General features: G+C 51.4%; 1 protein-coding gene and 1 long non-coding RNA gene across 2 annotated transcripts in view; one reads left to right on the top strand and one right to left on the bottom strand.

Moving 5' to 3' along the window:
- Nucleotides 1–377: 377 nt before the first annotated feature.
- Nucleotides 378–15,187, bottom strand: part of GRIN2D (glutamate ionotropic receptor NMDA type subunit 2D) — a 32,232-nt gene continuing 17,422 nt past the window's right edge. Inside the window, exons 10-12 of the mRNA XM_036099541.2 lie at nucleotides 3,325–3,512; nucleotides 2,886–3,118; nucleotides 378–2,714 (exon numbers count right to left, since the gene is read on the bottom strand). Coding sequence (XP_035955434.2) covers nucleotides 1,383–2,714; nucleotides 2,886–3,118; nucleotides 3,325–3,512 — 1,753 coding nt within the window. The 3' untranslated portion in view covers nucleotides 378–1,382. The remainder of the gene's footprint in view (nucleotides 2,715–2,885; nucleotides 3,119–3,324; nucleotides 3,513–15,187) is intronic.
- LOC144380329 (uncharacterized) lies at nucleotides 1,948–13,813 on the top strand. The gene is made up of 3 exons (XR_013444429.1): nucleotides 1,948–2,078; nucleotides 12,033–12,100; nucleotides 13,504–13,813. It is a non-coding gene; the product is annotated as an uncharacterized LOC144380329 (long non-coding RNA).

Raw genomic sequence — 15,187 nt, 5'->3', positions numbered from 1 at the left:
GGCTAGGGTATACTAGACTCTCCCCTCGCTTGCATGAACAGGATATGAAGAATCTAGCAAGCTGCGTTGCTTGCAGCCATGGGAATGGGACCCTAGGCTTAATCCTGAAATGTTTTGATCCTGGATCTTTGTTGAGTTCGCTGTTCCTCCTTCTCTCTAGGTCTCTGTCCGCCCTCACCCCTTCTCATTCCTTCTCTTCTTAGGATCTTTTCTCACAGCTTCCTTCTGGGTCTTTGTCTCCCACCTCCCTCCAGGGTCAGTGTTCTCAATATAATTTTCTTTCTGCCCTCTCTTCCTCTGTGGGACTTTTCTCAGTTTCAGTTTCCTCCAGAGAAGTTTGAGGGCGGCTGAGACAAACATGGAGCTCACACTTGGACTGAGGAGGCATAAAAACATGGTTTATTCCAAACACTGCAATGTGTAACAGGAGAGTGGGAGGGGAGGTTGGTGGTGGGTGTGGAGTCCCAGACCGTCCCCTCCACACCCCAGCTCCAGACCCGGCTGGAGATCTAGGAAGAGGAGGCTTTGGGGGGGGGGGGGGTCTGCAGGGTCATCATGGGAGGGTCACAAATAAGGGCTGGATTTGGTGAGGCTGTGGCTGGTGGCACGTGGGGCTGGTAGTGAGGTGCGACAGGGTGGGAAGTTTTGGCCCGATGTTGGTTGGGATCCACGCTAGGGCAGGGGGAGGCGGGGCTTCCGTTGGGAGCGTCCTAGGTCAAAATAAGGAAAAGCGACCGAGGATGGAAAAGGAGGAGGGTGTGTCAAGGTTTGACGTCGAGAGTCACAGTCTGGTCGGGGTACAGTCTGGGATTCGGGTCACAGTTTGGGGTCGGGGGTCACAGTCTGGGGTCCGATGACCATTTTTAGGGGTCGGAAGTCACAGTCTGGGGTCAGGGGTTTCTGTGTGGCGGGGCCAAGGTCTGGGGTCACAGTTTGGCGAACGCGTCTCACAGTTTTGAGTCCCAATGGATGAAAGGTTAAAAACGGGCTTCCCCGGAGGCGTGGCTGGGGCCGGGGAGCTGCACAGTGATGAGGGGGGCCACGGCCCCGGGCGTGGGGGTGGGACGCGGGCGTGGCGTGACCCCCCACCTCCCGCCCCATCTGGTGACGTTAAAAAGCCCTTGTCGGGTTTAAAAAAAAAAACCAAAACCTCCAGTGGGCTCCGAGACCCCCACCTTTCAGGCTGGGTGAGATTTGGGGGGACCAAATCCCTTCCGGCTCGTGGTGCCCCCAAGGCGAGGGGGCGCAGGACGCTGCTCCAGGCGGGGTCCGGCCAGGTCCATTTTCTCCTTCCCAACCCACGCGGGTCCTGTTCGCTGCGCGTGCCCCCTCGGGCCGTGGCCTGCGCTGACCGAGGGGGCGCTGGGGCCCCCGGGGCCGCGTCATACCTCGGACTCGAGGCTGGAGAAGTGCGCCGAGCCCCTGCGGGTACCCAGGTCCCCGCCCCGGTGTCTCCGGTGGGGCGCGGCGGGCAGCGGCGGCCCCCAGTGCGCGGCGTGCGGGCACCGGCGCGCGTGGCGGGAGGGCCCGGTGAGCCTGCGCGCGGGGGCGGCGCGGGGGCACGAGCTGAGGTCCTCGAGCGAGCGCGACGTGGGCGCCGGCGGCGGGAGGTCCCAGCCCCCCGCGGCGCGCCGGTGCCGGTGGTGGTGCGGGGCGGCGGCGGCGGGCGCGCGGTGCGAGGCCCGCGGGCGGTGGGGGTGCGGCCGCGGACACCCGCAGCGGGCTCGGCGCCGGGGCGGGGGTCCCGCGGCCCAGGGCGGGGGCGGCGGCGCCCACCAGCCGCCGTCCAGGCCGTCGTGCGAGCAGCTGAGATGGCGCGGCGGCGGCAGCAGCTCCAGGCTGGCGCAGTGGCGGCAGTGCCAGGCGGCGGGACCGCTGCGCGGGGGCAGGTAGTCCCAGCTGCCGGCGCGCCAGCCCCCGAGCTTGTCGACCGACCAGTAGCGGCCGGGCGGCGGCCCGAGGCGCTCGGCGTACGGATAGGGGAAGTCGGCGAACCACCAGGGCTCCAGGCCGCCCAGCGACGCGCCGCCCAGGCTCTCCGAGTCCTCCGAGTCCGACGGCGACGGCTCGAGGTCCAGGTAGGGGCAGGGAGGCGGCGCGGCGCGGCACGGGGGAGGCGCGGCCTGGGCCCCGCCGCCCGCGCCCCCCGCGCCCCCCGCGCCGCCCGCGCCGGGCCCCAGCAGGGGCTGGCTCTCGGGGTCGGAGCGCGGCCAGCGCGCGGGCGCCGGCGGGCTCTCGTCCTCGAAGGCCAGGCGGCAGAGCGGCGGCCCGACGGCGGTGGCAGCGGCGGCGGGGGGCGCGGGCGGCGACGGGAAGCCGGCGAAGGCGCCGGAGGGGGGCTCGGGCGGCTCCTTGTCGCGCACGATGGCGAAGTAAGAGGGCGGCGGCTTCTGCGGGGGCTGCGCGGCCGGCGGGGACAGCGGGCGCCCGGCCGCGCCCCGGGGCGCCGCGCGCGCCTCGCCCACGCCCAGGCCCTGCGGCTCGATGGGGCCGTAGTAGCGGTGGAAGCCGTCGGCCAGGCCCGCGGCCCCCGGGGGCCCTGCACCTTTGGCGCGACGCCAGCGGTCCACCGCTGCGCGCTCGCGGGGCACGAAAGGCGCGGGGCCGGGCGCGGGCCGCGCCGCCGGGTACGCGGGACTGGGCAGCGGCTGCGGCGGCGGCGGGGGCTTGGCGGGCGGCGGGGCGGCCTCGGCGCTGCAGCAGCTGTACATGCCCTGCGGGGGCGCCGCGGGAGGAGCAGGGTCAGCGCCGCATGCCCGGGACCGCCTGCCTTCCCTCCGCCCCTCCCCCCTCTCCCGCACCTCGACCCGGGTCTCTTCCACTTGCAGGCACCCCCGCCCGGCTCCCCCCGCCCCCGCCCTCCTGCCTCCCTCTCTCGCCCCTACCCTGGAGAAGGCCAGCAGGAAGTCCATGCGGTGGGTGGGCCCCAGGCAGTGACGCAGGCGCCAGTACACCAGGTGCTCCCAGGCGAAGACCAGCAGGGAGAGGCCCATGGCCACCAGGAGCATGTAGAAGACACCTGCCATGTTGTCGATGTCCAGCTTACTGCTCATCACCTCGATTTTGTCATTGTGGCAGATCCCGGAGAGCCACAGCCGCTCCAGCATCTCGATCTCATCTGGAGAAAGGGGGGGCGGGGGGGGAGGGCTGTCATAGGTCACCTTCCACGGGTACCGTCCCGAGGATCCTCTTATAGGAGTCTAGGCGCCCAGCCCCCTCTTCCTTCAGACCCTGGTGTCCTGATCCTCATCCCTTCCTTTGCCCAGGACCCAGGGCTCTGGTCCCTCACGCCCCACCCCCGAGGCATCCCCGTGTGCAGCGCACCATCCCCCAGGAACTGCAGCAGCGCCAGGTCGATGGGCCGCTTCCACCGGGAGCCCTTGTGCAGGGCGATGCCATAGCCCGTTGTGGCAAAGACCTTGCCCGAGCCGATGGTGACGAGCTTGCAGCCCTCATCCTTGCGGGCCATGTAGTTGAGCACAGCTGCATCATAGATGAAGGCGTCCAGCTTCCTGGGGGCCAGGGGGCATGAAAGGCAGGGTCAGTCCCACCCAGATGCCCTCATGGCCCAGCCCAGAACCCCCCTCACCCCTAACCTCCAACTGCTCCAAATCCTGACCAGTGGTAAACTCTTGAGCAAGTCACTGTACCTCTTCTTGGTGCCTCGCTTTCGATTTGTAAAGTGGGGATAACAGCAATACCTCCGTTCCCGGTCATTGCAGAAAGGTAAGACGGCGCTTGGTGCCAAGAAAGTGCTGGAGGCGTGTTAGCTGTGACCGATACGTTCAGTCTTCACGGAAGCCCTCCCCAGAAGGTTCTGCATACTCCTCCATTTTATAGGGGAGGACTGAGACTCAGAAAGGGGACTCATACACAGAGCAATAATGCTAACGATCACTTATATTATATAGGCACTGTTCTAGCCACCGTCGTAACTCATTCAATCCTCTCAACGTTCCTGTGAGGTAGAAACTGTTACCTCCATCATTCAGATGGGAAATGCAGGCCCAGACACGCATCTTACTTTGCTTCGGTTCTCCCCACTAGGGCCCTAATTTCTAAACCTTGATGGGCAGACAAGCAGGGAGATGGAATGAGTGCTCACAGATGGATACATTGTGGCACACGCCACCTGTCGCTTCCTTCACACAGAGTTCTGTGATTATTTGATTAATCTCAGCCTCTCGATTAGACTGTGAGCTCCACTCGAGCAGGATCCAGCTGGGACACACTCCAGGCTGTGACCCAGCACAATTCCTGGCACATACAAGGTGGTTGTAAATATTTGTGGAATAAGTGAATGAGTGAATAAATAAACCCGTGGCGGGGAACACTGGGTAACTATTCTATGAGACAAGACACATGCCTATGATCTGACATGAAGATGTCCAGGGTGTATCCGTGAGGAAAAAAAAAAAAAAGTCTGGGAATCCCATATACAGCATAACTCCACATTAATTTTTTTTAAACGGTGCATTTTGTGGGGTGCAATTTTGGTCATCTCGACTGCAGACACCAGGCCAGTTCTTAGAGGGAGGTATCTGTCTTGTTCAGCATTGTCCGAAAGAACGCTCCACAATGATGGGCATGGCCCTCCTGCGCTGCCCAACGTGGCGGCCACCAGCCACACAAAAACGTGACCAGTAAGCCCAAGGGACAGAACTTTAAATTTTAATTAATTTAGGGGCACCTGGGTGGCTCAGTCGTTAAGCGTCTGCCTTCGGCTCAGGTCATGATCCTGGGGTCCTGGGATCGAGCCCGGCATCGGGCTCCCTGCTCGGCGGGAAGCCTGCTTCTCCCTCTCCCACTCCCCCTGCTTGTGTTCCTGCTCTCACTATCTCTCTCTCTCTAATAAATAAAATCTTTTAAAAAAATTTATTAATTTAAATTTAAATAGTCTTGGACAGCGAAGGTCTGGGGAAAACAAGAGAGATCAAGGCCTGTGGCTGGAAGCTGGGTCGTGGAGAAGGCAAAGGAGTTTTGGAGCTGTTTGCCTACCTGTGGGTGTAAATGCCTCTGGGACCCCAAATCTTCAGTAAAGCCCTGTCCACACTCTCACACATGAGCACATAAATGCCCTGTTGCATTTCTGCAACATGACTGGTTGCAGAGAAATGAAGGAAAAGGACAGAATTAGTCCATGGACCCCAAATGGGGAGACAGTCAGCAGATTCCCCACACTGAATGGACTCCAGCCGAAGCAAAAACTTGGGGGTGGGGCAAAGAATTTGAGGCTCTGGAGAAGGAGCAGAAACTCCTCCAGAAACTGGGAGACCAGTCACCATCCCATGGTTGGAGAATGGGGTTTGAATGAATTTTATATGGCTCCTAACAGGCAGGGAGATCCCAGCTGACATCTGGAAACATATATATATAGAGAGAGAGAGGCAAGAAAAATACCACAACCAGCTGCGGGCACCGCTGCCTTGCAGGCAAACTACAATTTCTCTCTAGGTTTCTCTTTGTTTAGGAAAATGCCCTTGGGAGCAAAAGGTGAATTGCTTCCCCGGTTTAAGTGGAAAGAGCTGGGGGTTTCCAGAGTCAGGCTGAAGAGGAGGGATGGAGGGGCTGAGAACTAGAATAAAACGGAAGGAGGGTGTCCAGAGGTCCTCGAGGGGCACAAGGGAGAGGTATGTGGGGTGAGGGGAGAGACCAGGGGGCATTGCAGAGAGGGCCAAAAATCAAGGCTTCCAGTGGCGGGGAGGTTTGAGGGGCTTTCAGGAAGAGGGGATCTAAAGAGCCTTCACTTTTAATCCTTTGCTCAGTCCTTATGCAATATAATGCCTACCTCCCTTCCCCTACCCCCTACTCCCTATCCCCTGCCATTGTCACTAAACCTCTACCGAGACTCAGCCACATTCCACACCCTTTGTTTAGGCTTAGGTTTGGGAAAAATTAAAAATCCTTGCATCTGTCTTTGCTTTCCTGTTTATTCCTGCCCTGTCGCCACAGGGATCTTAACATTTGAGTCAGCTTCCGGTTCCTCCTCAGCTCACTACCCTCCCCTGGCTCCCCACTTCACTCAGTAACTGGAGTTACTTCGCATTACAAGGCCCTACAGCACCGAACACCCCTGGATCCCTCCTACCCCTCTGCCCTCATCTCCCACCATGCCTTCCTTGCTCACCCTGCTCCAGCCACCCTGGCCTTCATGCGCAGTTCCTGGATGTTCCAGCACCCTCCTGCCTCAGGGCCTTTGCACTGGCTGTTCCCTCTGCTGGAACATTCTTCCAGATCGCTGCCTGGCTCTGTCCCTCACTTCCTTCAAGTGTTTGCTTAAAAGACACCTTCCTGAGCACCTTATTTAATACTGCAACCTGTGGCCTTTTCCCCAGGTCTCCCAAACTCACTCACCCGGCTGTGTTTTTGTCCATAGCACGTATCCCCTTGTAACTATAATGTGTTCTTGGTTATTAAGTTTATGGTCCATCTCCTCCCACTGGAATTTAAATTCCATGAGGGAACAGGTCTTGTCTGTCTGGTTCACTGCTGTATCCACGGGGTCTAGAATAGCACCTGACATACGACAGGTGTTTCATAAAGTATAGCTCAATGAATGAATTCAGGCTGCTTCAAGATGGGCATTCTCTGGGCCAGGCATGGAGCTGGAAGGCAAGACTTCATTAATATGGAAGAGATGCCAAGAGCTTTTTCTCCATGGAAAAAGCAAGATGAGAACAGTGTGTGCTTTCAGTAAGGAATGCATAAAGAGGTGTGTACGCACACATAGTTTAGGTGATCAGAGAGAAATTAAAAAAAAAAAAATGCTTACTTTATGGAAAGGGGACTTGAGGTTTCCTTTTTTGCCCTTCCTGTGTGAGTGAGAAATTGAACATCTCTCACCAAATGGGCTTCCAGAACTGGCTGGGAGGAGAAGCCGTGTTTCTGTATTTCTTTTTAAGAGATGTATCTCCTTTCTCTTCTTGTGAGCTTGTTTGCCCTCTGTGGTAGGATGAGACCACATGTGGTGTGTGAGCCAGACAACACCGTGTGAGGCTGCCAATTCCCTCCTACCCCTCTGTAAGGATGGAATTTTCTGGTGCTGTCCATGGTGGTAACCACTAGCCACATAGAGCTATTTGAATTTGAATTTTTAATTAAAATTTAAAAATTCAAAAAAAATTAAAAATTCAGTTCCTTAGTCACACCAACCACATGTCAAATGACCAGGAACTGCTTGGCTACCACATGGGATTGCACAGATCTAGAACATTTCTCTCATTGCAGAGAGGGCTGTTGGAGACCGATGCTCTAGGAACACACATGTGTCTGTCTCCCAGACTGGAATGGAAGGTCCAAGAGAGCAAGGACTTCGATTTGTTCACTGCCATACCCTCCACGCCTAGCCCAGTGCCTGGTGCAAGAAAACCTTAATAAATACTTATTGGATGGATGGATGAATGAATGAGTTCTTTTTTTAAGTTTATTTATTTATTTAAGTAATCTACACCTAATGTGGGACTTGAACTCACAACCCAGAGATCCAGAGTCACATGCTCTCCCAACTGAGCCAGCCAGGTGCCCCTGAATGAATGTCTTTTAATTTCATATCATTAAGGGTTATTTTGTCAGGGAGATCATGATTCAGTGTTTGTTTTCCTTGTTCCTTGCTATATTAAAAACATTACATATATAATATGTATATGACATATACACACGCATACATATGTATTATATATATATATGTATATGACTAAGATAAAAGACAGAAAAATACTGACATTGGGAATTCCACAACAAAAATGGTCCAGACAGATCATCTACTGTGAAGTTCATTCAACAACCCTGCTCTTGTAATCAGAGGCCCACCACTTCTAGAGTTCTGGACTTCCACTCCCAAATATGTAGAGACCACTGAGGATTACTAGACATCAGTAAAGTCTCAATAAGAAAGATAGAAACAAAAGCAACAAATGGGGCAGGGGGACTTGGAGGAAACAGATTATGCAGAGAGGAAAAAATGCAAAAAACCCAACAACTACCAATATCACCAGAGAAACAAGACAAGATATTCAACTTTGAATAGCATATCATAAAACATAGGATACTATCAAATAATACTATAAAATTTACAAAATACTATAAAAACGAAAAGATGAGAAAAAGAGTTCTTAGCAGGGTGCCTGGCTGGCTCAGTTGGAAGAACATGTGACTCTTGATCTTGGGGTTGTGAGTTTGAGTCCCGTGTTGGGTAAAGATTACTAAAAAAATAAATAAATAAACTTTAAAAAAGAGTTCTAGCAAAAATGAATATGAAAAGCTTAATAAAAGAATGGAAGATAAGGTTAAGAAAAACTCAGGAAGTAGGGCAGAAAGATAAAGAGATAGAAAAATAAGAGAGGATAAAAGAAACAGGCAGTTCAGGAAGCCCAATATCAAATTAATAAGAGTTCCAGAAAGAAAGGATAAGAGTTCCAGAGAGAAATGGAGGGAAGGGGGAAATCATAATTGAAAGAAATCAAGGAAGTTTCCCAGAATGAATGCCATGAGGATACAACTGAAAGATCCAGTAATGAAAATAAATGAAGATGTTGCTAAGAAATGTCAGCACACTGATGACAGGGAAAAGAAAAACGGGTGACACACAGGCTTATGATCAGAATGACTTTGGAATTTTAACAGTAATACTGGAAATTAGAAGACAATGGAATGATGCCTTCAAAATTCTCAAGAAAATGATCTCCAGCCCAGAATTTTATACCCATCCAGAAGGCCTATCAAGACTAAAGATGTTATCAGATATGCAGTGTCTCTAAAATTTTACCCCCCCCCCCACCATGTGCTTTTTGTCAGGAGGCTCAGAAGAACAAGAGAGAAAAACCCAGGAAGAGTGAGAATTAGAATATGACAGGAACCAAACCAGGGGGCAGGTGAAGGGATCCAGATAGTAGCTATGCGGCAGACTGAAACAGGCCAGAGGCCATGGGAGAAACTTCTTCAATATGATGAAATTAATGGAGTACCTGATGCGAATGAATATGTGAAGAAGAGATTCATATAGTTAACAGAGAATTTTGAATTAACAAAGAAAACTCAGACACTTAAGCAACTGAAAAAAAAAGACAATTATTAACTCCAGGAAAAACAAAGAATTGTGTGGGCGAGGAAAGTAATCATGGTTTACTACTTGTGGCAGCTGTGGGAGCATTTACACAGTCATAACATGTAAACACTGCATATTCATCTAGCCAGAATCACAGTGTGGGAGGCTGGAGTAATTTAAATGAGAGTATGAGTATGTGTCTTCCATAGTAAGCAGTGAATGGAAAATACCTAAAATTGAAAAATCAAGAGGTAGCCACACAAACAATGGTATTTAGAGACAGGGACACAAATAGCAAGATGATACAATAAATAAGGTAAAAGCAGATTCCTCTGGGGTGGGAGAAATGGAGGGGTAGGCAGATGGAAGACTGTTGGTTTTCATTAAAAAAAAAAAAAAAAACTCTTGTATTTGACTTTCCAGACTATGTGGATGTATAACTCTGATAAAAATAGAACTAAAAGTTAGGGGAAAAAATGTAAAAAGGAATACTGGGGAGAAAAAGAATTCAGCAGAAGCAGAAAATCAGAGCAAGAGGTGACAGTGAGAAACACAAGGTATCCTTTGTGAATCCAAGAGGTTGCTGGGGAAGGGCACAAAGAGGATAATTCTGGAATTTTCACTGCCCACCTGAGGCAATAGAGTGTAGTGGTTGAGGGGCTGGGCTCAGAATCCGATGGCCAGGGTTCAAATCCCAGCTCTACCACCACAGATCTGGCTGTACCTCAATTTCCTCATCTATAAAATGGGAATGATAGGGCGCTTGGGTGGCTCAGTTGGTTGGACAACTGCCTTCGGCTCAGGTCATGATCCTGGAGTCCTGGATCGAGTCCCGCATCGGGCTCCCTGCTTGGCAGGGTGTCTGCTTCTCCCTCTGACCCTCCCCCCTCTCATGTGCTCTCTCTCTCATTCTCTCTCTCTCAAATAAATAAATAAATAAATAAAAACAAAAAAAAAAGTGGGAATGATAATATTCACCTCTAAAATATTATGGGTTGAGGGGCGCCTGGGTGGCTCAGTTGGTTAATCGACTGCCTTCAGCTCAGGTCATGATCTCGGAGTCCCAGGATCGAGTCCCGCATCGGGCTCCCAGCTCAGCAGGGAGCCTGCTTCTCCCTCTGACCCTCTCCCCTCTCATGCTCTCTCTCACTTTCTCTATCAAATAAATAAATAAAATCTTAAAAAAAAAAAAAAGTATTATGGGTTGAATTGCCTCTCCCAACAGTTGTATATTGAGGTCCTACCTTAGTTGGAGATAGGGTCTTTACAGAGGTAATCAAGTCAAAATAAGGTAATTAGGGTGGGCCCTAATCCAATAACACAGGTGTCCTTACAAAAAAGGGGAATGGAAGACAACGGGGAAGATGCTCATCCACAAGCCAAGGAGAGTTCCTTCCCTTGCCCTGAGAAGGAACCCGGAGGACTTCTAGCCTCCAGAATCATAAGGCAACAAATTTACAGAAGCCCCAGAAAACTAATAATGAACTAATTAAATGAGTTAGAGCAGAACTTGATATATAATAAACACTATAGTGAATTAAAAAGATATGGGAATGATCCAAGCCTTGGCAAGGATATGGGACAAGTGGAATTTTGCACTGCTGACGTGTAAGTTGGCACGACCACTTTGGAAGGTGTTTGGCAGTATCTTTTGAAGCCAAGCCTCCATCTCCTTATGATCCTGCCGTTCTGCCCATGGGGATTTACCCAAGAAAAATGAATGTGTACATCCCCCAAAGACTTGTACAAGAATGTTCACTGTAGAGCATTCATAATGGCCAAACACTGGAAACAACCCAAATGTTCACCAACAGTAGAATGGACGAATTCTGGTATATTCATAGAGTGGTATACTCCATGGGATACAGCAATGAACGAACCTGGTAGAGCATGGGGGGCAAAACAAGCCAGACACAAAAGCTAGCACGAACACTGTTTGATTCTGTCCATGTGATATTCAAAACCAGGCAACACTGATTCACGGTGATCATCTGCAGTGACTGGTGGGACAGAGGGGAACTGGAAATTGTCCATACCCTAATCTGGTCCTACGAACATAGCCACATGCTATAGAGACAATCAATGAGCTTCACACTTAAGATTTGCATGTTCTATCTCAACAACAAAAAAGACACAGATGAAGCCTCAAGCAATTTTTACTTATCAGGGGAGGGGGCTGTGGCTGACCTTTGGATGAAAAAAAACACGGGTATCCATCCTTCTCCGAAGTCAGGGGTGGGAGGGATTTGGATTCATTTTTTGAGATGGGGCTGCTCTCCAAAACTCAGGAACTAAATGGATTTGGGACATGGGGTCCCCCCGAGTGTCTGAATTTTTGCTCTCTGAAGGTGAGAAAATAGACCGAGAAAGTGACGCATACCTCCAGAAGTACAAGAGGAAGACAATCCCCCTACCTCCCAAGGAAGAGCGCATCCTGCTCGTGTAGTAGGGGTGGGTGGGCAGAGCCTGGGGAAGCTGCCCTGCTTTGCAGAACAGAGGGAGAGGATCTGGAATTCCCAGGGGCCTTCCTGGAGGGAGGGGCTGAGGACGAACCGGAAGAAGAGGGAAAGGGGAGAGATGAGTCAACGGGCTGGCTGGGGAGGATACTCTGGGGGTGAGCAAGAAAGTGAAGAAGTCCCAGGGGGCTGGGGGTGGGGGCGAGGGCTGCTCCTAACGTTCATTAGGAAAATTTACATTTACATAATGTAGACCGGGCTGCCCAATAGGGTAGCTACACGCCATGTGGCTATTCCGAGAACTTGAATGCAGCCAGTCTGAACTGAGATGTGCTGAGCGTAAAATGCACGCCGATTTCGTGAGGGGGGCGGGGTTGGGGGGGGGGAGATTATGTAAAAGATCTCAACCATTTTTATACTGATTACATGTTGTAATCATATTTTGGATACACTGGGTTAAGTAAAATGCATTGTTAAAATGAATTTCACCGTTTCTTTTTACATCTTTTAACGTGGCCACTAAAAAACTTCAGAATCGCGCTGCATCCCGGAGGACAGCGGCTTCCCAGGCTCACTCCCAATCCCAGCACTGGACACTCAGGTCTGAGGCCAGCGGAGGCTTTTATGGGGATTAAGGGAGGGGTGGGCTTCGATTTCGGTTAATAGCTGTGGGGCTGAGAAGACACAGTCGGGCCAGTGAGATGCTCCAGAAAGCGAATTAGATCCGGCAAAGAGGAGCTTCAAGTCAGAGAGAGCCTGAGAAGCACAGGAATTTGCAGACTTCTTCGGAGGGGAGTTTGGAGCCAATGTTATAGCGATCCTCAGGGGGCAGGGAGACCCTATATGACATCTGGGGTGGGGCAGGCAAAGAAGAAGATCAGGAAGGGGAAGAAGTCCAAGTAAGAGAAGAGGAGGAGGAGGAAGAGGTCAGGAAGGAGGAAATGAAGTAGGCAAAAGAAGGAAGGGAAGAAAAAGGAAAAACAAAAGAGCTAAAAAGAGGCTCTGGCTGGCTCGGTCGGAGGAGCCCATGACTCTTGATCTCAGGGTTGTGAGTTCAAGCCCCACGTTGGATGTAAAGATTATAAACAAACAAACAAACTTTTTAAAAAAGAGGTAAAAAGAGAGAGTTCTGGATTGACACTGTCCACAATGGCAGCCACTAGTCAGGTGGGCTCTTGAGCCCTTGGAATGTGGCAAGTCCAAACTGAGATGTGCTGTGAGTATAACATACTTCAAAGTACAAAAAAAAAAAAAAAAAAAAGAAAGAAAAGAAAGAAGAAAAAGAAAAAGAAAAAAAATCTCATTAATTTTCATATTACATATTGAAGTCAAATATTGGAGATATTGGGGTAAACACAGCATTTCACTAAAATTAATATCACCTGTTTCTTTGAGTGTGGCCAATAGAAAAATTTAAATTACATATATGGCTCCCCAGCTCTGCTCTAGAAAAAAAAAAAAAAGGCTGGAGGAAACTCCTGAAATCATGAAGAGTGGATAAGGAGGGGAAGGGGAGAGATCTTCTCTTTTTACCTTATTATTATTATTATTTTAAGATTTTATTTATTTATTTGAAAGAGAGAGAGAGGGATAGCACAGAGGGAGAGGGAGAGGGAGAGGGAGAAGCAGACTCCCCGCTGAGCAGAGAGCCCCAGGCGGGACTCAATCTCAGGACCCTGAGATCATGACCTGAGCCCAAGGCTTAACTGACTGAGCCACCCAGGTGCCCATTTACCTTATTATTTTTAACACCAAGGAAGTATTATGCAAGTAAAACCGCTATAGAGAGGTTAAAAGACATTTGGGGGGAGGGAAACTGTTCAAGGGGCTTGGGAATGTGAAGGCGAAGGGTGCCAGGCACAAAGAATAGGGGTGTCCTCCAAATGGGGTAGCCCAGGGGAGGGGGCGAAGGGGTCCACCAGGCTTCGCAGCTGAAGGAGGCCAGTGGAGGAAGGGTGGTCTGCAAAGAAGTGCAAGACTTTGTTTGCCCACCTGTCCCCATAGGTTCATCTTTGAGAACCCCCGCGGAGCAGGGGCGTGGCAACCCAGAAACCACGTGACCAGGCCCCGCCCCACCCGCCGCTGATTGGCCCGAGCATGGACACCTGACTCCGCGCTGGACCAACTGGATTCTCAATAGCGGGGATGTGAAATCGAACCGAGGCATGCAGGTGCTCACCCTGGACCCTGGAGGTGAAAGGCGGCGCGGAAGCTGGGGGCCATACGGCAACCGTGGCTGCAGCTGAAGCCAAGATAATGTGCAGACAGCCAGTGGCCCCTGAGAGGAAGAGATAGAGAAGCAAGGGAGGAACCTTGGCTCCTGATGTTTCATTTCCCAGAGCCGCTTTGTAACCCGGTGCGATTGTGGACACCGTTTATGAAGGCAAAAATTAAGGCTCAGAAGCTCAATTCACTGGCCCAGGGCCCACAGCAAGTCAGGGGTAGCTCCCATTCCAATCTGGTTTTAAAATCGGTGCTGTTAAACACCCCCAGGATACTGCTGGGAACTCCCAAGACATGGGGGACACCAGCACCCCCACATTATATGGGAAGATAGGGACAAACGGCCTCTAGAGAAAAGAATGGATGGATGGATGGATGGATGGATGGATGGATGGACAGACAATTTAAAAACCAGTGTTTCCTATTCTGTGCTGTGTCCTAGCACCTCTGCCCGGGATTCTCCAAACTCAGTACCCATCTTAGACCTCTGGCAAGGGAGTGCTACTCTGGACCCCATGCTCTTGAGGACTCTCCCCATTCCACCCCCCATTCCCAGGGGAATCCCTGGGGCCAAGGAGTTGTGCCCACCCAGAATCCACACCTCCGCTGGATATTATGCTCTGGGAACCTGGGGTAGGTAAAATAATGGTCCCCCAAAGATATCCACACCCTGGGCCTGGGTGGCTTAGTCGGTTGGGTATCTGCCTTCGGCTCAGGTCATGATCCCGGGGTCCTGGGATCGAGCCCCATGTTAGGCTCCCTGTTCAGTGGAGAGTCTGCTTCTCCCTCTCCCTCTGCTCCTCCCTCCATTCATGCTTGCGCTCGCTCTCTCTCAGATAAATAGATTAAAAAATATGTATTTTTAAAAAAGATACCCACACCCTAATACCTGGAACTTGCGAATATGTTATCTTACACTGGAAAAGAGACTTGGCAGATGTGAATAAATGAAGGATCTTGGGATGGGGGGATTAGCCTGGATTATACGGGTGGACCCAATGTCATCATAAGGTCCTTTCAAGAGGAAGGGGGTAGGGTCAGTCAGAGAAGAAGCTATGACAATGCTAGCAGAGTTTGAAGGATCCAGGGCCGCGAGCCAAGGAATGCGGGCAGCCTTGAGAAGCTGCAAGAGGCAAGGAAACAGATTCAGATGGGAGGACAAGGAGTCAGCTGTTCTCCTGGAAGGCAGAATTCTGAACTTGAACTTGTTTAGCCTTTCTGTTTGTTAAGGTCTATTTGTCAAGGCAGGAGGACCCAAAATAATGAATGGTCGGCTTGCATGATCGATAAAGTTTCAGTAGTTCGACATAAGGTATGCGAGCCTCCGTGTGTACTCTTTTGCAAACGTTAGCAATCAGGCTGCCCCAAGTCTCAGCTGAAGAAGAAAAGCCTGTTACCCAAAATGCCTCCAGTTCACAGTGCTTCAATGGGGAGGGTGGAAGAGAAAGGGGCAGTTCTCTGCAGG

This window comes from Halichoerus grypus, chromosome 15, assembly GCF_964656455.1.
Source record: "Halichoerus grypus chromosome 15, mHalGry1.hap1.1, whole genome shotgun sequence".
Classification (NCBI taxonomy): domain Eukaryota; kingdom Metazoa; phylum Chordata; class Mammalia; order Carnivora; family Phocidae; genus Halichoerus; species Halichoerus grypus.
The sequence above is the reverse complement of the archived record's forward strand: the minus strand, read 5'-3'. Positions and strand labels throughout refer to the sequence as shown.